The sequence below is a fragment of the Ctenocephalides felis genome, unplaced genomic scaffold, assembly GCF_003426905.1.
Source record: "Ctenocephalides felis isolate EL2017-DRISC unplaced genomic scaffold, ASM342690v1 CF-g0.4_SCAFFOLD_02224, whole genome shotgun sequence".
In the NCBI taxonomy this organism is placed as follows: domain Eukaryota; kingdom Metazoa; phylum Arthropoda; class Insecta; order Siphonaptera; family Pulicidae; genus Ctenocephalides; species Ctenocephalides felis.
Window position 1 is genome coordinate 35,624 of NW_020538378.1, and position 25,706 is coordinate 61,329.

General features: G+C 32.5%; 4 protein-coding genes across 4 annotated transcripts; all 4 read left to right on the forward strand.

Annotated features, from left to right (window-relative positions):
- Positions 1-1,768: 1,768 nt before the first annotated feature.
- On the forward strand, positions 1,769-2,581 carry LOC113380571 (protein ZBED8-like). The gene has a single exon (XM_026619755.1). The coding sequence runs from the start codon at positions 1,769-1,771 to the stop codon at positions 2,579-2,581; it is 813 nt and encodes a 270-aa protein (XP_026475540.1).
- A 7,195-nt stretch (positions 2,582-9,776) lies between these two features.
- LOC113380572 (protein ZBED8-like) lies at positions 9,777-10,121 on the forward strand. Its single transcript, XM_026619756.1, has one exon. The coding sequence runs from the start codon at positions 9,777-9,779 to the stop codon at positions 10,119-10,121; it is 345 nt and encodes a 114-aa protein (XP_026475541.1).
- A 13,590-nt stretch (positions 10,122-23,711) lies between these two features.
- LOC113380573 lies at positions 23,712-24,356 on the forward strand. The gene has a single exon (XM_026619758.1). It carries the CDS (start codon positions 23,712-23,714, stop codon positions 24,354-24,356), a length of 645 nt encoding a protein of 214 aa, XP_026475543.1.
- A 173-nt stretch (positions 24,357-24,529) lies between these two features.
- Positions 24,530-25,477, forward strand: LOC113380574. Its single transcript, XM_026619759.1, has one exon. The coding sequence runs from the start codon at positions 24,530-24,532 to the stop codon at positions 25,475-25,477; it is 948 nt and encodes a 315-aa protein (XP_026475544.1).
- The last annotated feature ends 229 nt before the right edge of the window (positions 25,478-25,706 follow it).

Below are 25,706 nucleotides of genomic sequence, written 5' to 3' on the forward strand. Positions count from 1 at the left end.
ATTTGCCGTATGTTACGAAAAACCCCGAAAACTTGAAGCCTTCTTTAGTGTTTCCCATCATTCAGTCGGTGTTAAATTGAAGTAAGTGTTGATTCATTAGAATTAATCGTTGAGTTAATAAATAAACGTTAGTGTTGATTTGTGAGTGAAATAGTTAGAATTAATCATTGAGTTTATAAATATACTCAAGTGTTGATTTGTGAGTGAAATTGTTAGGATTAATTGTTGAGTTAATAAATATACTTATAATATATTGTTAATATATTATCAATTGGTGAGTAGTCCATTTTATTTATAGAAGCATTCAATTATACAGAAATTTCTGTCAAGTAAAAAAAAAAAGAGATAATGCAATAGGATAGGGCGGGGCACAAAGGTCCAATTTGACTTGGAGCAATTATATTGTAAAAATCAAACCAATTATCACAACACATATCAAACAAACAACTATCTGACTATGTTCAGGAAAACTTCCTGCTAATTCATCATTGTAGAAATGTGTCTTTTGTTTTTCAAATATTCGTAACCTGGTTCTTTTTACTTTAATAGCGGAGTGAATTGGGACTGCCGTTGAGTAAACAGGTCCAATGATTTAATTTTATTTTGAAGAAATTTTACGAAATAATAGCTACAATATTCAATCAATACAAAAAATAAATTTTATGGGTTAAATTTTTATAGAGAACACTTTAAATAACCTTTGTATGGTTTTTGTTAGAAATATTCACTAGCAAAGTTGAATTAACTATTCATTTAATTTAACTCTTGTTGAATTAAAAAATTGCTTTTATAACTTAATTTACTATTTTATTTTTTATACCTTTTCCAGAGTAAAGTTTCAGTCGTTTTTTTTACCCACGCAGGTATAAGCTTTTATAGAGGTTGTATAAAAAAGACTGTTGACCATTAATATTTTTCCTCTGCGTATACGTTTCTTCTGCCATATTTAAATATTTTTAACACATATTTTCAAACAGTTTTATAATATTTTTTAGCTCACAATAAAATGAGTGGAACAAGTAAGAGAAAAACTCGTCAATATTCGAACAAATATTTAAAAGCGGATACCCTTTTGTCTTATGTCATCAGTGTTTGAGCAACGAATCAATGAAACCAGGTCGTCTTGAGGCACATTTGAAGACAAAACATCGTGATCATGTAAATTCAGATTTGAATTATTTTAAAACTTTAAAAGGAAAGTTTGAGAAAAGAACATCATTGCCGTCTCTATTTACTGCACGATCTTCAACAAACAGTCGTCTTCTTGAGGCGAGTTATCAAATTTCATTATTAATTTGCAAAAGTGGAAAAAAACACACTATAAGAGAAAATTTGATGAAACTATGGCGGAATACATTATGTTTCATGACAGGATGACACCAATGTGATGACAAAACTACACAGCATACTTTGGGCTACGCTGATGCGAATGTCGCATCTAGCAAGCTTTGGCTAGATTATTGTTTTTTCACGATCGAAAAATGGTCTCGCGGTTTTTGATCATCGATCAATTTTCGGGCTAAAAATTGATATCAAAATTTATATAATATCAGTTTCATTGTAAATTGAGTTATGAATAAACTCACATTATCAACGAGTCTACATCAGTTAAATGCGGTTAATTTCAAGATATAATTAATTAATAATAAATGGCCCACTAGCGCCATAAAACCATTAATTTCAGCATTTCTTAAAACAGTTTTAGAAAAAGATGGCACAGAAGTGAAAGCACCTCAGTAATAATGCTGCTTGCAGAAGGATAGACGAAATGAGTGACGATATTGAAAACCAATTAATTGATAAGTTAAAAACCAGACATTTTTCAATACAAATAGATGAATCGACCTTGAGAGACAGTGGGGCTGTATTGCTGGCATATGTACAATTTATTGATGCAGGGCAATTTTCTGAAGAAATGTTATTCTGCGAAAGACTGGAAGACACTACTAAATCCCAAGACATATATAATAAGTTAACAAACTATTTAGAATTGAAGAACATATCTATGAAAAATATAACATCTTGTGCTGTTGATGGTGCTCCTAACATGATGGGCAAGAAAAATGGCTGCTTGAAATTGATTAAAGATATAAATCCTGAAATGGTTATTGTGCATTGTGTAAATCATAAGGAACACTTAGTTGTAAAAAATATCTCGCCTGTTCTAAATGAGGTATTACATGCAGTTATAAAATGCATTAATGCTATTAAAGCCAGTGCCAAATCTGAACGTCTTTTTAGGCTGTTTTGTGAAGAGCAAAATGAAAGCTATGTGAGACTTTTGCTTCATACTGAAGTAAGATGGCTTTCCAAAGGAAATTGCTTAAATAGATTTATGCAACTCTTCGATGTTTTAAGTGAATTTTTAAATGACAAACCTGAAATGAAGATTTTATTAACTATCGATGGTAAAGCGTTTGTAAGTTATTTAACAGATATATTTGAAAAATTAAATATATTAAATAAACAACTCCAAGGACCAAATAAAACACTTGTCGATGCGAAAGCGAAGATATTTGGTTTCATTACAAATATTGAATTGTATATAAAACAAGTTAGCAACAGAAATTTCTTGGAATAAATATTTATAATAAAGTAAACGAATAGCTCAAAGCACAAAGATTAAAATGGGAAAAGTGCAATTTGGTGTCTTTGGATAAAGCTTCAGCTATGCTGGGTCATATTTATGGTTTTTCAGTTTTTGTAAGGGGAAATAACCCACACTCATGATGTTATCAAGATTATAAATTTTATCAAGGGACATGCACTAAATACGCGGCTATTTTGTGAATTATGTCAGGATAGTGAAGCTGAGACCTGCCTCCCTTATTATACAGAAGTAAGATAGCTCTCTCGCGGTAATATTTTAAATTGAGTATGGACTCTTAAAAATGAAGCTGAAATCTCTAGGGTTTTTCAAAAAAATATTGTTGCTGAAAATTTTAAAAACTCTTCCTCAGTGGCATATTTCGCATATTTAGCAGACATTTTTGAGAGCATAAATATATTAAAGAATTACACGAAAAGCATATTAATACTTTTTCAGCGAATATTGGAGGCAGAAAGTAGAAGAGAACAAGATAGCATCTTTTCCAAGGTTAGCTTTGTTTTTGGAGAATTGTAAAAAAATTACTTCACCTGGTAGAACTTTCCAGATCTGGATACACGTATTGTGAGTGGATTGTAGATCTTTTTAAATGTGAAACTTTCATGATACCGGAAAAACCAGCAGGTTTGGCAGAATCAATTCTGGAAATTCGTTTAAATACCGAAGCACGTATTGAATTTGGAAGTGAACAAAATCTGTCATGTTTTTGGATGTCAAAAGCTGCAAAGAGTTTTGAAATAGCACATGAAGAAGCGGTGAGAAAAATGCTGCCATTTGGAACCACATATTTGTGCAAAACTTTTCCAGTCTGATAAACATAAAATCGAGGAGAAATAGATTGAATGCCGAAGATTGTATTAAAATTGCTCTGACATGTTTAAAGTCCGGATTTTGAAGAAATTGTGTCAAAGATGAAGCAATACAATTTCTCCAAATCGTAATGTTCTTACATTACATGTATGCGTGTTTATTGTCACTTGTGGCATTAGTTATAGTAATGGGCCAAACATCAAAAATGAAAATTTTTCCATTTCTTCACGTATCAGAGTTTTTGAACATTTTTGCCATACCTCAGAAAAAATGGATGTATGTGTGTGTTTTGTGTGTCCGCATTTTTTCGTTCAGGTTTTCGGGCGCACGGATTAACCGATTTGAATGGTTTATTCAACATTCGGTTCCTATTGATGCGGAGATATGCTGATTAGTATTTGGCAAAGGCAGGACCAGCCGTTACGAAGATACGGAGTAAAGAGTGCAGAAAATAGAAATCAAGTTTTTTAGAGAACGGAGTGTCGCATTTGAGTGATCAAAAAACATTCAATTTGTAATGATTGGAAGAAGTAGTGCTTAGGTTTTGGCAAAGACACGTCCAGTCATGCCGAAGATACAGAGCTAAATGTGCAAAAAATGGCTGTTTTTGAGAGAACTAAGCGTCCGATTTAAATGATTCAAAGAACTTTCTGCTTGTCTTAACAAAATAATTGATTTTGGAAAAAAAAAATTGTTCCAATTTTGTTCCAATTTTTTTTTTTTTTTTTTTGTATATCGAAATTATTTCAGATTTTATTTTTAATTCTGACTATAGTTCTAATATACTTTACAAATAATTTCAACTCTGCAATTCAGTTTATATAATTCTTATAAATATTAGACAATGTTACAATATTTATAATAATCTATTTGAAAACATTCAGTATTCCACGAACATTTCGTTACGGTACGGGAAGTTCCAGCAATTTGCCATAATTGCCTCAAGACAATTCCACTTACAGCTAGTTTACATTATCTATGGTACCTACACTCTCAGTAACGTGATCTTTGTTGTATGTACACTTTTGTTGTTTGGATTCGAAAGCCATTTATCGTTTGGAGCTCTGTGATATTTATATTTGTTGTGCGCTGCAGTAATTTACAACTGAAATTATAATCCGCTGAAAAAATTTTTTGTGCTAAATCAGGTAATTATTTACAAATCAATTGGTATAGCTAGTAGTTTCTGCTTGTATTTTTAAAAGTATTTTATTTATTGATTTAGATTAGATGCCAGCCCTAAATCCTACAGAAGAATAAAGTGTTTCTTTTTTTCTATTTCAAGTGTTACGATTTCGAACAAGATGAGTAATATAAGTTCTGATGAAGATACAAGAAGACTACAGGCTAAAAAGCCGAAACTTTATGCACGTAGAAAGCAAAAATTTTTGAGAGAATGGGTGAATGATACCAAGTTCAACACGTGGTTAATGCCAGATGTATCAGACAAGTTTAAAGCTAGATGCAGATTATGTAATACATCCTTCACTGCTGAGCTCACGGTAATTAAAAATCATGGCAAATCTAAAAGTCATTTGTCATCAATCACTTCGGCTTCGAATCAAAAATCAATTCAATCATTTACTCAAAAAAAAAAGTGGAAACATCATTTGATAACAAAGCAACACGTGCAGAAATAAAACTTTGTGAATTTCTAGCTGAGCACAATCTTCCTTTTCGGTTAATGGACCACCTGACACCTCTTTTAAAAGATTGCTTTCCAGATTCAAAAATTTGCCCAGGATTTGAGGTTAAAATCATCAAAGTCTGCTGCTGTAGTGTCAAACGTAATTGGAGCAACTGAAAAAGAAGATTTATCTATAAAGATAAGAAATGTATTATTTAGTGTTCTAAATGACGAGTCAACTGACATTTCTAGGACACAAAAATTTATGCATTATTGTTAAAAATCTTTTCAAAAATACTCAGTTCCACTCACAAATATCATAGGGTTTGGATCAGATGGGTGTGATACTATGATGGGGGATAAAAATCAGTAAGAACACGATTAGCAGAGATGTCCTGGAATTTACATAATGAAATGCCTGTGTCACTCATTACATCTCTGCGCAAGTAATGCTTGTTCTGAATTACCCCCAGAATGTGAAAAATTACCACAGCTGGTTCATAATCATTTTTCAGTGAGCTCAAAACGCCAATATACATACAAGAATTCAATCGATTTGGATTTGAAACAGCATAAAGTTTTACAACCTGCTCAGACCCGCTGGTTATCATGGTTATTATGGTGGTAGAACGAGTGGGAGGCATTAATTTTATATTTCAATCAATTAAATTATAAAGAGGAATACAGGAAGATGAGTAAAAGGAGGAAAGATGATAGTGATGGAACAGATGAAAATGAATCTGAAGTTGCAAGAATACTTCAATACTTGCGAAATCCCATAATAAAGCCTTACTATCATTTTTTATTATGGATTTTACCTAACTTCACGAATTTAAACAAGTTATTCCAGTCCGAAAACCCTATTATTATGTCAGTTCATAAGAAAAGTAGTGTGACATATTTGGATTTATTAAAAACATATATGAATGATGACTACGTAAATAAAACACCCATATATAATATTAAACCATCGGATCAGACTAAATAAGAATATTCAAAATATTTATGTTGGAGTAGAAGTTTTTAAATATTTTAACGAAGCAGACTTTTCAAAACATCCTCGTTTACAAGAAAAATTGCATTTTCTTGCAAAATTCAGGAAGTTTATAATTCGAAGATGTGAAGAAATAAAAAAACGATTCGATTTCAATGATACTATATTGAAAAATTTATCAGTAAAGGATCCTGCGGACGCAATGAATGGTAAAACAGTAATCACTACGCCAAGTTTGCTACCATTATTGAGTAAACTGCCGCGATTATTAAACCCAAGTCAAAGTCAAATTATTGATAATGAATGGCGAAGATTCCATTATTTTGAATTGCCGGATGACATTAGTAAAATTTTAATTTCAATCAATCAATCATCAATCGAAAATTATTTATTTATTTATTTACAAAAGATAAGGAAGAGGTTTGGAGTTTTTGGATTAATAAAATGCCAAACACGCAACAAATTGGTAACTAATACACTTAACGGGCTATTGTTAAGAAGTCAGCGAATCAACCATAACTGCGTTGGTTACGAACCATCTAAAGATGAATTTTGTAAAATGAAGAAATCTTTATATGCTACTTCCACAAGCAATAGTGAAAGCCACTCTATTGATACTAATACCAGTGATGCTGACCAACCAAACGTCGATCTGGATGACATATCATATTTTAGTTAAAAAAAATTGTATTTGTTGTATATAATATTATATATAAGATTTATACTGTATAAATGTCATTTAATAAATAAAAAAGTAAATCGTCTAATTTTAATTTTAACAAACGTCAAAAAAACTACTCATTTTCTCCAACTTTGATGAATTTTTAAAATTAAACTACTTGTCGTAAGGCCGTATTATTTCAGTAAGTTCTATAAGACCATGATATATATCGCCAAAAAAATTCCATAAAATCGATTTTAATTTTTTTGCAACAATTAATTACAAGAAAACGGTTCGATAGATTTTCACCTAAAACTAAATGTAGCACCAACTAAAACTAATCCGTATCATTGCCAAATAATATCTTTTAAAAATTTTTGATTTTTAAAATCGATTCGGTAGTATGAGCTTAAATATAGACGAAAAGTTTAACAATTTTTTCCAAATTACAAAGAAATGGCTCGGCCGATTGCTGCACAAAACTAAGAAAAGATAATCCACATTAAAATACTTTGATTGGCTTTTAAATTTTTGACATTTGTTCAGGCGTTTTTGAGCAAGCGTCGAGGAAAGTTATAATTTTGACAAAAGCCAAAAAAATTACACTAATTTTTGCAAACTTTTGGTCGATTTTTTTAAATTAAACGACTTGCCGTAGGACCCTAATATTTCAGTATGACCTATAAGACTGTAGAGACCCTGCAATTGACCACCATAGGAATGGTGGTAATGGCCAATAGAAAACATCCAAGTGATTAAGGTTAGGGTATATAACTTAACTTAGACCCATGATCGAATACCTATTCACTTATCACTTGTATTGTAACAATATTACATTCCGCCGCGCATTGCAGAAATCGTATTGTTTAAATTCAAAGGTAAGTAGTATTTGTTAATATCGTCACGTTTATATTGTCACGAGTGACTCGTTTTCGTAGGTATCTTATTAGTTAACTTTTGTTTTGGGTACCTACAAGTGTTTTTGACATGGCTTCTACTCCATCTGGCAAAAAGCGCACTTATAAAGAAGCATTTCTACAATGGGGTTTCACAAGCATCACAGACAAAAATATAGAAAAGCTTCAGTGTGTTTCATGTAATAAAGTCATAGACCTTAACAATACATGGACTGCTAGTTAAGCGCATAAAAAGTGTCAAAAGATGTTCTATGGTATGAGGGCATACGAGGGTAATTTTGCGGCCGAGATATGTCAAATACGAACACGAACTTTACCGAGATTAGTCGAATGCACTCGATCGCTTAAATTTTACAGTTACTTGGGTTCACGTGATGTTTGATCGCTCGGGTTTTTAAACTAAAACAGGATAAAAATATACCTGTTGTAAAATTGTTAAAAGTAAAATGTCTTCTAAAATGTGTTTGGTCTGTGGTAAGTTCCTATTGCAGTAAAACCTGTTCTGAATGCTTCGCAAGTATTCCGGGAAATTCGACATTCATCGATATAAAAAATCGAGAATATCTTTCATATTCTTCCGATGAAATGTTTAAATTATATTTATATATAGAAACCCTAATTCGAAATTCTTCAAATTAATGTACAAAAGTTCATATGAAAGCACGATTCTCCAAAGTTGAATGACTTGCGACTTGCACATTTTTTTAGATCAAGCCATTTCCAGCAATTTGTCCAGCACTATCATGACCTTATCAACTTTGTCGCAAAAATGTATTTAACAATTAGAATGCACCATGAAGAACATAAAAAAATCAAAGTTGATAAATATGTACGCCACTTTCACACAAAAATTGTGCTTTTTAAACACCAATAATAAATATATTACATTTAAACAAATATTTCATTATTGCTTTTTCTTATTTTCAGTGAATTTTATAATATGTAAAATATTTTTTTATTTTCTTTTCTTATTTTCCTCAAACACTTTGTATAACTAAAATAAATAAATAAAATATTAAATAGTTCATTACATTCATTAGTTTAACATAAATTGTATATTATATAATATTTTCCCAACAATTTCGAACTCACGGACTTTCATTTGACGTTCAGCGATCGAGTTTGACATTTTCGGCCGGCGAAATTACCCTCGTATGCCCTCATACCATAGAACATCTTTTGACACTTTTTTACTTGAGAAATGTATGGGGGACTAGCAGTCCATGAATTGTATAAGGTCTATGAATAAAGTGCATAATTCAGAAAGCATGAAACCGAACAAATTAAAAGAACATTTTGCTACAGTTCACAAGCAGTTTGCAGATAAAAATATAGATTTTTTTAAGGAAAGGAGAAGATTCTGAAGTTTTTGCGCATGGATTCTACAGGCAACATACAGAAAGCAAATGAATCATACCTTCAAGCTTCATACAAAATTGCTTATCGCATCGCACGTATAAAAACCACACACTAAAGGAGAGGACCTCATCAAACCTTGCTTATTAGATGCGGCAACACTTGTTATAGGTGAGCAACATGTAGCTAAGATTAAACAAATATCACTCTCAAACAATACCATTCAAAGACGCATATGTGAATGAGTGCCGATATTTTAGCAACCGTTATTGCTGAAATAAAAGAGAAAGTCCTATGTTTGCACTGCAGTTGGACGAGTCCACAGATGTTGCTTCGTGTTCACAAATATTAATGTTCGCATGATACATAAAAATGATGATGTAAAGGAGGAATATTTGTTTTGCAAGTCTTGCCCACTACTACTCGCGACGAAGACGTATTTCAAACGCTAAAAGAGTTTATTGAGGAAAATGGCCTGGACTGGTTAAAGCTGGTTGGTATTGTACAGACGGGACACCTTCCATGATGGGTATCCGTTCTGGTTTTTAGTCACTTGTGAAACAAGTTGCTCTCAAGTTTCAACTATCATTGTTTGAGACAACGTTTTTTGACACTTTTTTACTTGAGAAATGTATGGGGACTAGCAGTCCATGAAGTTGTATAAGGTCCATGAATAAAGTGCATAATTCAGAAAGCATGAAACCGAACAAATTAAAAGAACATTTTGCTACAGTTCACAAGCAGTTTGCAGATAAAAATATAGATTTTTTAAGGAAAAGGAGAAGATTCTGAAGTTTTTGCGCATGGATTCTACAGGCAACATACAGAAAGCAAATGAATCATACCTTCAAGCTTCATACAAAATTGCTTATCGCATCGCACGTAATAAAAAACCACACACTAAAGGAGAGGACCTCATCAAACCTTGCTTATTAGATGCGGCAACACTTGTTATAGGTAAGCAACATGTAGCTAAGATTAAACAAATATCACTCTCAAACAATACCATTCAAAGACGCATATGTGAAATGAGTGCCGATATTTTAGCAACCGTTATTGCTGAAATAAAGGAAAGTCCTATGTTTGCACTGCAGTTGGACGAGTCCACAGATGTTGCTTCGTGTTCACAATTATTAATGTTCGCATGATACATAAAAAATGATGATGTAAAGGAGGAATATTTGTTTTGCAAGTCTTTGCCCACTACTACTCGCGGCGAAGACGTATTTCAAACGCTAAAAGAGTTTATTGAGGAAAATGGCCTGGACTGGTTAAAGCTGGTTGGTATTTGTACAGACGGGGCACCTTCCATGATGGGTATCCGTTCTGGTTTTCAGTCACTTGTGAAACAAGTTGCTCCTCAAGTTTTCAACTATCATTGTTTGAGACACGTTACGCTTTGGCTGTAAAAACACTCCCACCAGATTTGCTAAACACGTTGAGTGATATAGTAAAAATTGTTAATCATATTCGAGGCAGCGCTACTAACTCAAGATTATTTAAAGTTTTGTGCGATGAAGTTGGTGCTACATTTAATGCACTTTTGTACCATACAGAGATACGTTGGTTATCAAGAGACAACGTTCTAAGTAGGGTCTATGAATTACGAGAAGAAATTGGATGTTTTTTGAAAACCAGAGAACACAAAAAGGAAAAGAATATTATGCAAAAATTAAAACACCATATATTTGTTCTAAAAATAGCGTACCTTGCTGATTTTTACTGAAATAATAATCTGAATATTTCACTGCAAGGAAATGAAACAAATATTTTGATGCTGCAGGATAAAATCGCAAGTTTTTTACGCAATTGGAATTTTACCAACGCAGAGTTTAAGCTGGTGATGTGTCGATGTTTACACGACTAAGTGAACAATTACTAAATAATAAACGAGACAAAATCACATTTGAAAATTCTGTGGTGTAACACTTAACTGCCGTGATAGACTCACTGCAAGCAATATTTCCCGACATGGACATTCGTGGAGTGCTACTCCTGGATTTTAAGACCATTTTCTACTTGCGTCGATATATTCGAAAATACTATGAAAATGTTCTAGATGTTTTCAGTTTGGGTGCAGAGGACAAACAATCCTTTAATGGATGAGGTACCGAAATCGAAATCCTTTAATGGATGAGGTAGCCGAAATCGACATATTTGTGACGCGCATTTCACAAATATTTGCAAAGTGGAATATTTGTCAACAAATTCAAAGACAAATCTAGAAGTTAACGCCCTGCCGACTCTAAATATGCCACGTTAGTATTACAAATATATGAATAAATGAATTTATTTTTAATGGAAATGCTGACTTCATATTTTGCTTGGTATTTATAGGATTCACTGGAGACCCATACTTAGAGAAGAATTGTCTCATGGATAGAGCTAGATTCCGTAAGGATAATGATGATATGTATATATATATATATATATATATATATATATATAAAATTCTTGTGTAAGTTTATATGAATGGTTAATCCTCCTAAACTATAATTCGGATTTTCATGAATCTACTTGAAGTTTGTTCGGGAATTTTTTTAGAATTTTTAGATTCATAGAAATATCGTTAGATTGTAGAAATAAATGGAAAAAAATATAAAAAACCGCTTATCATAGTTTGACCTTGAAAATATTTAAGGCATGGTTTGACATTAAAAACAAATGACAACTGTCATTTGCCAAACATTTTTATTCACTATAGGCTAAGGCAATATTAAATATAATAAATTCATGATTATAAATAAAGAAAATGTAATGTCTACATTATTATTGTCGAAAAGCAGCTGAGAAGTGCCAAAATTAAAATGATATAAGACGCAAATAATATAACATGCGTCTCTAGTAGTAAAGGCTCTAGAGAAAAAAGGACAATTATGGGTCAATAAACCCGAAAGTATCTACGCAACCTTGGTTTAAAAAAATAAAACAAAATAGAAAATACATTACAAATATATGTAGGATCCGACTAGGTCACTGGAGATTTGGAAAGCACCTAAACAAAATTAAGATGATCAATTCCCCGACATGTACATGTGGATATGAAGAAGAATCCCTTAACCACATCTTTTTTGGATGTCCTCGATATCAGTCTACAAGAGAAAAATTTTACGAGTAGCTTCAAAAAGTGAAAATCGATTTTCCGGCAATTACTTATAATTAGTTCTGAGAACATATATAGTATTACTAGCTGACCCGGCAAACGTTGTTTTGCTAAGAAAGGTATATTCTAAACAATTTCTAGAGAATCAAAAATATTAATACTTTAAGTGTATAAGGATGTTTGTTGAATGCTGTATACAATGAGATATTATAAAAACAATAAGCCCCATTAGTTGTCTATGTTTTGTCAATACAATCAAACTGGAAGCTTTATACACTTTCTATAAAAATCATTGTATAATCCAATCCAAGTCTTTTTTGGTATTTCGACTTATTGATTACGTTGTAAGCTTTTCAGATTCTTCTGGATTCTGGATTTTGTGTATAATTGTCGAATAAAGGTCGAATTTGAGTTTGAGCAACTATAAATTTTATTATGAAAATCAAACCGATTTTATCACAACAAATGACACATTTCAAACAAACAATTCTGACAACGTTCGGTAACTACCAGCTACTTCATTAATGTAAAAATGTGCTTTTTTCTGTCTTTCAAATATTTGTTATAGAGACCTTTTAACCCTATAGGCGGGGTAACTTGGAACGGCCAGATGGCAAACAGGTTTAATGTCTTATTTTAATTTTAAAGGTATTTTACAAAATAATTTCACTTTTAACTAATGCTAAAAAACTGCCAACGGAAGAAAATACTTTTATTATGAATTTTCAAAGATTACAGTTTATCTCCAGATAGCAAAGTCATAAGAGTCAAAGTTATAGCTGCTTATAAATTTTTTCCCTCTACTTTCAAATATTGTTGTTGAACAATGCTTTAGCTTTACTGGTTGACACTTTGGTCGTGGAACTTTTAACCCCGTACCTTTATATATTACTAACCATTTTTCGATGAATTCTGGGAAATTATAACTGGCAATGAGTTATTTGACAAAATGTACATGTAAATGCATGACAAAATGTGTATGTAATGCTCTTCTTCAGTTGTTGCATTTGCAATATTTCGCATTCTTTGAACTGTAATAACAATTCGAATCATTATTTTGTTTAATAATTACAAAACGCGTTGCTAGTTATATGTAGGTTACGCGGACATCAGAAGTGCTTACTGTTGGATTTTGTAAATAGGTTGTAAACAATAATTAGTATATAAGAGTTAGACAAAAGTTAGACAGTCAGTCAACTTAGAGTAAGACTCGGAGTCAAACTTGGAGTCAAACTTGGAGTCAAACCTGGAGAGAAGCTTGGAGTCAAGCTTGGAGCCAGACATAGTATTCAGTAAAATGTAGTCTTTGCTGATATGATAACCAAGGGTTATCACAAATATTAATTGTAAAAATAGTGAATAATAAAGTATCATTCAAAGAAAGAAGTGTGTTTACGAATTACTATCAATCGCTGTTCGTCCTAAAGGCCTATCACACTACCATTGGACTCTGGAGAGTCCACATCACAAATATAATACTTCAACAATATTCAACTGTTTACCGCTCGTGTCCAGCCTACCATTACAATTCCTGGTTGTACTGGTGATCCAAAACATACCTCTCAATATATCAACCACCAGCCAGGACAATTCATCTTCTTGCATTACGGCTTTGTTGGGAAAGATTCGATCGTCTTGGTCGCGGCATTATTAATTAAACTTCACTTCACCTTATGTATATAGAACCAAGAACTAATATTCATTCACTATATTTAACATGAGGTAGTAGAGGTTAATTTCAATGACAAACACCGATTGACAGTTGACAATCGAAGGTAAATGTCATGGATAAAATCATTGATAGTATCGTAGATTGAATAAACTACATGGATAGTTTATAAATAAATAATTCAGAATTAGAATAAAAAAACGGGATAAAAAGTATTTCGTATGTTTCTCCTGGCTCTAAACTACCTCCCTGCCACCAATATATTACTGAGCCACAGCAACGCGTGGCCGGTCCAGCTAGTATTTTTTTTTTATTAGTATATATATATAATGAATTAGAATGAAAAACGGGATGAAAAGTATCCTATGTGTTTCTACTGGCTCTAAATTACCGCCTTGCCAATTTTCATATGAATCGGTTCAGCCGTTCGTGAGTTATAAGTGTTGCTACTTAAGTGATCCTCTTTTATATATATATATATATATAGATTAATGAATTCCTTATTGAGAATAGTTTAGAAATACAACGGAAAGATAATACCATGTAGATAATACAGGACGGTCATCGTTGTTATTATGCTTTGCAGTATCCATTGATATTTTGGAAAGATGAAGATGGGTACCATTTAAATATTAAACAGAGGGATCCAAATACAGGTAAAAATCTTATTTTTATAAAAAAAATCAAATAATAATTAAAATAATTTTAATATATTTTATTTTATCCCAGTGCCAAAAAAGTAAGTACTATGGGCTTTTACTGCTACCAATCAATGATTGGAGCTAATGAAGAAAATAACATTCTTAAATGCAGAGAGCATATGTGAAAATTGAGAGTGAGAGATTGAGATTCATAAAGTTTAATCAAACCAAACTCCGTACTGAGGAATATATACATTTACGTGATGCAGTACTCGGTAATGTAGATGCAATTAATAATATTAGTCATATTGGTACTGCATATATTCTTCCATCTTCTTATCCGCGACATATGCAGGAGTACATTCAAGATGCTATGGCTTATGTTCGTGCATATGACAGACCTAATCTGTTCATTACCTTTACGTGCAATCCCAAATGGGATAAAATAAAAAAAATTGCTGATGCCGGGACAAACAACGATGGATAGGCATGATATAACCTGCACGAGTTTTTAAACAGAAGTTGAAATCATTGATAAATTTTATAGTAGATTGGCAGGAAAGAGGTCTACCCATGCACATATTTTGTTGTGGTTAATTGATAAGGTGCGTTCTGTAGAGATTGACAATATTATCTCAGCAGAAATTCCTGATAAAAATGTTGATGAGCAATTGTTCGATATTATAACTACTAACATGATACATGGTCCATGCGGTACTCTCAGCATTATGTCGCCATGCATGGACAATGGAAAATGCACAAAACATTTTCCAAAATCATTTTAAAACGATACTATCACCGACATTGATGGTTACCCCGCTTATCGGCGACGTGACGTTGACAATGGTAGACAATGGTAGACAATGTTTTGAATTGCGACTGTCGAATGGCGGGGTAATAGATGCTGATAATCGATGGGTAGTTCCTTATTCGCCTTTGCTATGCAAAACCTATAAAGCACATATAAATGTCGAACTGTGCAGCTCGGTGAAGTCGATAAAATACATATGCAAATATGTTCATACAGGGAGCGACAAAGCAATATTTGCAAAAGTATTAATGAGAATGATGAAATAACTGGATATCAAATGGGTCGATACGTCAGTAGCAATGAAGCTATCTGGATTGAAGAAGCTATGGAGAAATAGATTGAATGCCGAAGATTGTATTAAAATTGCTCTGACGTGTTAAAGTCCCAATTTTGAAGAAAATTGTGTCAAAGATGAAGCAACACCATTTCTCTAAATCGTAATCCAACCTTACATTGTATGTGTGCGTGTTTATTGTCACTTGTGGCATTATTGTTAACTTCACGTAGGGTAAGTTATAGTAACGGGCCGAAAATCAAAAATGAAAATTTTTGCATTTCTTCATGTTTCAGAGGTTTTGAAAATTTTGCCATACCTCAGAAAAAATGGATCACGTTTTCGGGAGCACGGATGAACCAATTTGAATGATTTATTAAACATTCAGTTCCTATTAATAGGGAGATATGCTGATTAGTATTTGGCAAAGGCAGATCCAGCCGTTACGGAGATACGGAGTAAAGAGTGCAGAAAATAGAAATCGGGTTTTTGAGAGAACGGAGTATCCCATTTGAATGAACCAAAAGACATTCAATTTGTAATGATTGGGAGAAGTAGTGATTAGGTTTCAGCAAAGACCGATCCAGCCATTTCGAAGATACAGAGCTAAATGTACAAAAATGGTTTACTTGTTGTTTGTGTAATTGTGTTTACAAAACAATTACTTTTGGGAAAGAAAAATATTTCAATTTTTTTTTTTTCAAAAAAATTTTCTTTGTATATCGAAAATAATTCAGATTTTAATTTTAATTTTGGCTAAAGGTCTAAAACTCACTTATATACTTCAAATAAATAGTTTTAACTTTATAATTCAGCTTATATATATATATATATATATATATATATATATATCTTATGAATATTATTTAATGTTACAATATTTATAATAATCTAATTGAAATCATTTAAAATTCCTTGAACATTTCGTCACAGTGCTTAAGGCATGATGCCATACACCATTAGTTTATTCATGTATTAGTAGGATTTTCATGAAATATATATTTATTCATACAGAATATAGTTCTTACTTATTGTTTCCTTCAAACCATTTGTTTCAGCCTTTTTTAAGTTTAGAAGTAACAAACAATGTAGCAAACCGTTAATCTGCAGGTTATACAGAAATATGTTGCAAACAGATCCCAATTATAGGCTCTTTGAGTTAATTTTTTTTTATGGGGTAATGAGAGGTTGCGCAAAAACATTTTGGGGTAACAGTTCCAAAAGTTCCCCGATCACTGCTCTAATAAATACTTTTATTTCATGTACTATTTAAAACAACTTTTTAACAATAAACAAAATGCTATTAATGCAAGCTAATGCAAATGTTTATCAATATGAAATAAAATATTATTACTACCAAGGACTAATAATCAAGACTGAAAAATTAAGTTTAGCTACAATAAGAAATAAGATACAATCAGAAGATATTTAAGCTCCCACAAAAAAACACCGTGGCACAAGCAGCTAATTATATGAATCGGAATGGTTATTACTCCATTGATTTTGAAGTAGTAAGTATTATTTATTTAATTACATATTTAGAAATTTGAAGGTTGACTTAATAATACATATCATCAGATATGTGATGCTGATGAAAGAATATCATTTGTTAGTAGCAGATATCATGCCCCCACATATGGCGTTTGGCCGGTCTTATAATTAGTAGTTAGAGCCCTACTGAATTGTAATGCTGATGATAGGACCTATTTACCCAGTAAGCACGCGACATCAGAGCAATAGTTATATATATGATGTACTTACTTTCCCATTTTATTTCAATGCCAAGTTTACTAACAATATAAAACAAACACCATTTGTTGGTAACCGGCCATCCTTAATCCTCGATAATCCTACCTTTCCTGTTACCACAGTAGTGTTACCACATATCATTGCGTTGTGCATAGCAAATTCACAAATTCACAAGTTATTCATTTAATATTTGATATTTATTCCAAACAAGAAATAGAATTAGAACTAAGCATCTTTTGATAAATATTTTGTTTATGATTAGATTATTAAAATATATATTTGCGGATAAAAAATTATTTTTGAGCATTCCTATTCAAACCTCACGCCATCAGTAAAAGCATTTCGGGCAATACTAATAATTTTTTTATTTATTTATACTAAATTATTAAATTGAAATAATTTTAACATATATCAAAATAATTAGTACGTAATTTCCATTTTTATTTAATTTTTTTTTTAAATAAAAACTTTGAAAAAATGAGATTTTTGAAATTTTTTAAAAAAAAAAATAGACTTTTTTGATAAATTGGAATTTTTTTTGTCTCGATTTTTTTTTTGAAAATTTTGAATTTTTTTTAAAGCACTCATGCTACGCGGCTATTTCAGAGAAAAAACACCGAAGCGCGTAAGCGCCGCGTCGCAGTATCACAGATAAACTTTAGAAATGTTAACAAAATGTACACTTATTAAAATTTCTAAAATATAAGATAATTTGATGTAACGATTCTCTCTCAATATAAATAAAGCCTTTGATAGCCTTCACAAAAAACGACCGATCGCTATATCACAATTGCAATTTTAAACGAACATCTACACCACATTGGTTTATTGTCAAAGTGGGGATGTTGGCAGGGATTAGAATATTGTTGCAACATCACATGCTTACTGGGTAGTGGGTAATTCATAAATATATTTAATACAGCAAATCAAGAAAGAGAAAACGTATCAGTTTTACATTTAGAGGAGTTTCAGGTTAACCATTAGAACTTTGTCTACCCCATACAGGACACCGATAAGGTGTGAGTATACTGAGGAACAATACAATAAATTGCAGAAAAAAGCAAGGAATGTTATTGAATGAACATTTGTAATTCCATTTAGTTGCATATATGATACATATCAGTTTATAAACTGTTACTGTTTTAGTTGATAATTTGAGTGTTTGATTGTAGTGTTCCAGATTGATATGAAAAACATAAAGGCACTTACGTTAAGAATCTGTTACCCAAATTGCTTCGAACAGCCATACAGCCAAAACATTCACAATACCTTTCATCATGAATAGTGTTTCATTATCAACATCTGAAATTATAAAACATTATATTGGATATATACAAATATAAATATGAAAATCTGATGAAAAGAAAGAAAACATGAAATGCTCATATAAGAAATTGTTAAAATATAACTAGCATATGCATTGAAACAATATCGATAAAAAAAATTAGTGAATACGTACTCAATAATCTGATAAATGATTCAAACGTTTAGTTTAAACTTAAATCAATAAGCAATAAGCAAAAAGCAAGAACGTTGCAAACGAATATTTCGCAAATAAAATAAAAGAGAATGCAGAATAGAAAGCTGTCAAATGTTATTTCTTCACAGATTTAATAAATACACGAAACTACGACACACCAAAATACTAACCGAAAGCCTGTAAATAATTTTATCGCCAATTTAGGTCATTAATCGTACATTAAAACACTGAATTTAAACAGAATCAAATTGACATAATAAAAACACATGGTTGAAAATAATGCAAAGTGATTCACCGCACGACATAGATTACAAAGCAAGCAAACGGAGAGCAGAGTAAGTTGTAAGGGTGCCGGCACACCTTACCATACAGTTCATTCAGCGCTCACGCGGTTCCGAACGCAAACTAATCTAAGATTTCGTCAAATGCAACTTTGATTAGATAGCAAAATAACTATTTTAAATGCAGAGATAATAAACAAGAATGTCTCATAAATGAATTTTAATCGTAGGAAATAGTTTTCTCTAATTTTTTTTATATCAGTATATATATTTTATGTTTTTAGGAATATCTTGTTTGCAAAATATTAGTTTTTTTTTTAAATTATCTGTACGTTTTTCTTTTTAAATATTTATTCCTGCTAAATTTGTCATTCCATCGTCAATACTCCTGCGCTTTTCTTTTATTAGTTTTTGAGTTTTTAATATATTATTATTAGTCATTAAGTAATTAATATTAATAAGTTATTTCTCTTTAATTTGTAGTACTTTAAAAATATGCCTGTATTTGTCAGTTATTTCTGTTTAGTTTATAATTCTTCAAAAATATGTCTTTGATATATTTAAAAACATATTTTGTATTTCGTACGTTTTGTTCTTATTTCCAATATTAATTTTTTTTCCGATTTTTTGGCTGTATTGATTATATGTGTGTTTGCGCCGCACCTGTGTAGGTTGTCGGACCTGTAAAAGGTTTGTTTTTCTACTCGGACAATACGTTTCAAATTTAGGCAATCGGGCAATTCTGACTCATAAAAAGGCCGATGCAGGCAATAGTTTTTGGCATTCAAATCAATTCATTCCGCGCCTTTCATTCGTTCAGTTACTTTCAGTTCCTTACAGTGTTCGAGTTGATTTATTCCGTGGTTTTCATTCATTTTGGTTTAATTCATTCATTCAGTTACTTGCAATCAATACATTCAGTTCCTTTCAGTGTTTGTTATCAGTTCAATATTATCAGTGGATTAAATTTCTATTGTGTGTCAAGTCAACAGTTATTTTTATTTGTCAGTGTATTCGAATTTCTTTTCAACCTATCCAACCGACTACGCTGATGTTTCCAGATCCAACCAAATAGCTGCCGCGGCTTGGACTTCCAAAACAGATAACATTTTCATACAATATTAATTAGTGTTCATTTTTGTTTTTTCATTTATATAAAATTTATATAGAATATATTTTAGTTTATTATTGATTACGGAGTAAGAAGAATTTTATTTTTAATTTATATTTGTTTACCATTGGTTTTTGTTTTCTGAATACATTTAATTTTTTTATTTTTCCTCGAAGTATAAAATACTTCGAAAGGGGTTGAGAAACCCCCCAACATCAACATTTGGTCCTTCGAGCCGGATCCTAATTATTATTAGGATTAATTGGGTGTATACAGAAAACAAAAATATATATAATGGCGCCTAAAATCGATATTGGTGCAGAAATTGCACGTCTAACCGCCAAGAGAGAGATGTACTTTTCAATTGTGCAAGAAACGTACGATCTATCGCAACAGATTGATGTATCTTCAAATAAGACACAATTTCTTGAAAATTTATATATTACTGAAAATGCTCGTGAACAATTTATTCAATTGTGCGATGAAATAAACAAATTAAAATATTTAGATAATCCTAGTTTCATTCCGGAATATTCCGCAATAAAGGCCCTTGAAACGATGTATGCCAAAATAAAACACGCTGAGAAATTATAGATAATAAAAATGCGCATAGTTCTTCAATTAAAGACATAGTACCCAAACAACATTTACCGTCCATTGAAGTACCTAAATTCTCAGGAGATATTCAACAATGGCCATTATTTTATGAAACATTCAATTCACTAATTCATGAAAATACCGAGTTAGATAATGTTTCAAAATTTCATTTTTTAAAAGGAGCGTTACAGGGTCCGGTTTTAAAAATATTTCATTCTATACTACCGACCGCAAATAATTATCAAATTCTTTGGGAAGCGCTCATAAAAAAATACGAAAATAAACGGTACTTAGCCACCAATTATTTCAAACAACTATTGTCATTCAAAACCATTTCATCTGGACAAATAAATTCATTCCTGGAAAAATTCGATACCGCGGTGCAAGCGCTCTCCCAATTGAATATTCCCGACGCCTATGATTTCCTTATTACGTCACTGGCATTCTCGAAACTCGATCCGTTTTACAAGAAAAATTCGAGCATTTTTATCAAGGTGAGTTTCCCAAATACCAAGACCTCCTGCATTTTCTTCAAAAGTCACAACAGGCAAAAAATCAAGTATATGGTATGACCAACAATTTCACTAATGACAAACCCAATTACAAAAACACTAAAATTAGCCGGTCATTTTTGTTAAAAGATAAATATGATAACAAATGCTTTGTGTGTCGGGAACAACACAGAGTGTTTACTTGTTCAAATTTCTATCATTGAGTATACCTGATAGGCGATCCCTTATTCAAAAATTAAACTTATGCGACAATTGTTTGGGTCATAAGATAACGACTACGTGTCGATCGAATAAAACCTGTTTATTATGTAACGAACGACATCACTCGCTATTGCATACTGGCAGCAATTTTGCGAGTACGGATCAAAATAATCTTTCTAATTCCAAATCAAATAGTACGGTTTTATGCGCATTTAATCAAAACAAAATCGCACATCATATTACCATATTGCCGACAGCAGTAGTAAAAGTTACTACTAGAAAAGAAAACATTTTATTACGTACAATTATTGATTCGGGAAGCGATAGAAATTTTGTGACATTAACTTGGTGCAAAAAGGCTGATTTACAAATTCTTCCAATATCAACCCAAGTGATCGGGTTAGGCAATTCGTCACATAAAGTTATTGGATTAGTTAATTTCACTTTGAAATCTTTAATTGATTCTTATCAGTTATCGGTCTGTGCATACGTAGTACACGAGATAGTGGGAAAGCAACCACAAATTACCATTCCGATTTCATCCATCAAAACATTTCTGAATTATCCTTTAGCGGATCCTAACTTTCATACACCCCAGGAGGTCGACGGAATTTTGGGTTGCGATGTTTTCGGCGAAATTCTTGGCACTAATCAGGTTAAAAATGATAAAGGATTACCTGTGGCCCTAGAAACCCGGTTGGGTTATCTAATATTAGGTTCCATTCCTGATTTATTTGAAAATACCGGCACTTCTACTAATTTATGTAATGTTTCAGATTCAGATTTTCATTTACAAATGAATAAATTCTTACAATTAGAAGACATTCCCGAAATAATCCCCTCTTCTAACGATGATTTATGCGAAAACCATTTTACTACAACTACTACGCGATCTCCAGATGGACGATATGTAGTAGCGCTGCCTTTTAAAAGTGAAGGCAGAAATTTATACAAATCATTTCATTTAGCCTTAAAGCGATACCACATGCTTGAAAATAAATTTTTGAAAATCCCGAATTTCATAAAAAATATGCCGCCGTCATAGAAGATTACCTGACTCAAAACCAATTATCCTTTGTCGATTATTGTCCGGTAGATCATGAAGTCGATGATTTTATTAAAATAAAAAATGGATATTATATTCCACATTTCGCAGTCGAAAAAGAAAGTTCCTCCACGCCTTTACGCGTTGTGTTTGATGCATCTGCGAAAAATTCAGAATTCACTTCCTTGAACGAAATTTTGCATGTTGGTCCTAAATTACAAACCGACATTTGTTCAATCCTTCTAAATTTTCGTTTCGGGCCTATAGCATTAACAGCTGATATCAAACAAATGTATCGTAATATTTGGGTTCGTAAACAAGATAGAAAATATCAAAAAATCTTATGGAGACCGTTTCCCGATGCACCCATTGGCATCTATGAATTAAATACCGTAACTTTTGGTCTATCATCATCTCCCTTTCAAGCTATCAGAACCATCAAACAACTATCCCGAGACGAATGTTCCAAATATTCTCAATCTATTTCTAGAATTCTTGAGAACGATGTCTATATTGATGATGTGGTTACAAGTATCGACTCCTTGGATAGCGCTAAAACCATTTGCGAGGGTTTGCAGACTGTATTATCGTCTGGTGGTTTTGAATTAAAAAAGTGGGAATCTAATAATTCTAATCTGCGTAAACTTTTTCCTGATTCTGATGTACAAAATAAACATTTCTCTAAATCGGATTTTCAAATGGAATCTTCTACAAAGGTATTGGGATTAAAATGGGATCCCTTATCAGATAATTTTTCATTCGAAATAAAGCTTACGTGGAGAAAATGGACAAAGAGACAACTTCTTTCAGTAATAGCGCGAATCTGGGATCCTCTGGGTTTCCTAACTCCGATAGTTGTTAAGATAAAATATTATTGAAAAAAATTTGGACATTAAAAATCGATTGGGATGAGGAATTACCATCATTTATTATTACATCATGGTTAGCCGTATATTCCGAATTAGAGCATCTTAATAACTATCAGATTCCGCGTTATCTCGAAACGTCAAAACAAAACAAATGTACATTATTTGGTTTCGCGGATAGCTCAGAGCAAGCGTATGGAGCGGTAGTTTATATTAAATCTCTTGGCAATCCGAATTTCTTGTTGATTTCAAAATCGCGTGTAACACCGATTAAAAACCAAACATTAGCCAGGCTTGAACTTTGTGCCTGTCATTTACTGTCAAAACTTCTGAATTTTATATTAACGAATAACCAACATAGTATAGATTTTGATTCTATTTACTGTTTTTCCGATTCTATGATTGTCCTTCACTGGTTAGCAGGACCGGCTACTCGTTGGAAAACATTTGTAGCCAATAGGGTAACAAAAATACGGGATCTCATTCCTAATGCACAATGGCTTCACATTCCTTCTAATCAAAATGCAGCCGATTGTGTTTCTCGAGGTCTTCGACCTAAGGATTTTATCCAACATAAGAATTGGTTGTTTGGGCCGGATTGGTTAAACGGTCCTATATCAACTTGGCCTGCAAAAACGGTTGAACCTTCCGGAGATATTGATCAAGAAAGAAAAGCTAACGCTCTAATAGTAAAGAGTGTCATACCACCGATCAATCCTTTATATGAATTAACGCAAAAATTTTCTAATTGGTGCAAACTTGTAAGAATTTTCGCTTATATATTGAAGTTTTGTAAAATTATAACAAATCGAAACCGACTTTTGACTTCAGATTTGAAACAAGCCGAGGTAATTATTATTCGATTAGTCCAAGAACATCATTTTCCCGAAGAATTCAAACTATTAACGAACGGAAAGTCTTGTTCGAAGAAGTTTTGCCGACTAAATTTGGTTTTGGATTCTAATAATTGTTTACGCGTTAAAGGTAGATTAGGATTAACAACTAATAACAATCCACTTCTTTTGCCAAAAAAGACCAAGTAGTAAATTGTCTCATAGATTACTACCATATTAATAATTTACATACTGGATCAAACTTAGTATTATCTTTATTGAGGCAAAAATATTGGATCTTGTCGGCTCGTGCAATAATTCGTAATCGTCTTCACAAGTGTATAACTTGTTTTCGACAGAATCCGAAACCCATTTTTCCATTCATGGGCGACTTACCAGTACCGCGCATAACAGCCAGTAGAGCTTTCCTAAACGTCGGCGTTGATTATGCAGGCCCCTTCAATATCTCCATGAGTCGTCACAGAGGCGCTCGAACCTACAAGGCTTATATATGCTTGTTCATCTGTTTAGCCACTAAGGCGATACATCTCGAATTAGCTTCAGATTTAACAAGCGATACATTTTTAGATTGCTTGAAACGATTCCTAGCCCGGCGTGGTCCTATCAAATGTATTTACTCCGATTGTGGAACCAATTTTATAGGAGCCAAAAATACTCTTGATTCCTTATTCCTTCTCCTAAATTCCGAAGAGTATAAAAAGCGTTTCAATGAATTATTGGTTTTACATGACATTGAATGGAAATTTAATCCACCGTTTGCCCCACATTTTGGAGGTATATGGGAGGCGAATATTAAATCAGTGAAGACCCATTTGTTTAAAGTTATAGGGTTGCAAATTTTATCCTACGAAGAGTTTAATACAGTCCTCAATCAAATCGAAGCCTTACTGAATTCAAGACCGTTATGTTGGCTGAGCAATGATCCATCGGATCCTCAACCTCTTACGCCTGCGCACTTCTTAATGCAAGAGCCTCTGTCGGATTTGCCCGTTGACTATGAAAACTTGAATTTGACTAAAAGAAAACAATTGTTAGATCATATTGTCGCTTCTTACTGGAAGCGATGGAATGTGGAATATCTAACCGAGCTACAGGTCCGACAGAAATGGAATACAGTCACTAATCCTATTAAAAAGGGTGATTTGGTAGTTGTAAAACAAGAGAATGCGCGTCCGCTCCATTGGGGGTTGGGAAAAGTTGAAGAGGTTTTTCCGGGCTCCGATGGAGTGGTTCGAGTAGCATTGGTAAAAACGGGAAATACCCTAATCAAGCGGCCTGTTGTCAAACTATGCCCCCTACCTATTCAATAGTTTATATCTGAATTATCATTTCAAAAAAAAAAACTTTTCTATCTCATGATATATTTGCTTCTATATATAGTTTTGCCAAATTTTCAATCTCCAGGGCGATGAGAACACCCCTCATAGTCTCTGGAAGATTCTTGTAAATGTCCAAAAATCTAGACCCTGGCGCGAAAATAAAACTTCCGCAATCTAGATTGTGTGAATGTGGTAGGTTGTGAGAGCGGGACCCTGGCGC

Coding starts and splice junctions, on each gene's coding strand:
- LOC113380571 (XM_026619755.1), top strand. CDS start 1,769: ATGAGTGACGATATTGAAAACCAATTAATTGATAAGTTAAAAACCAGA.
- LOC113380572 (XM_026619756.1), top strand. CDS start 9,777: ATGGATTCTACAGGCAACATACAGAAAGCAAATGAATCATACCTTCAA.
- LOC113380573 (XM_026619758.1), top strand. CDS start 23,712: ATGATTGTCCTTCACTGGTTAGCAGGACCGGCTACTCGTTGGAAAACA.
- LOC113380574 (XM_026619759.1), top strand. CDS start 24,530: ATGGGCGACTTACCAGTACCGCGCATAACAGCCAGTAGAGCTTTCCTA.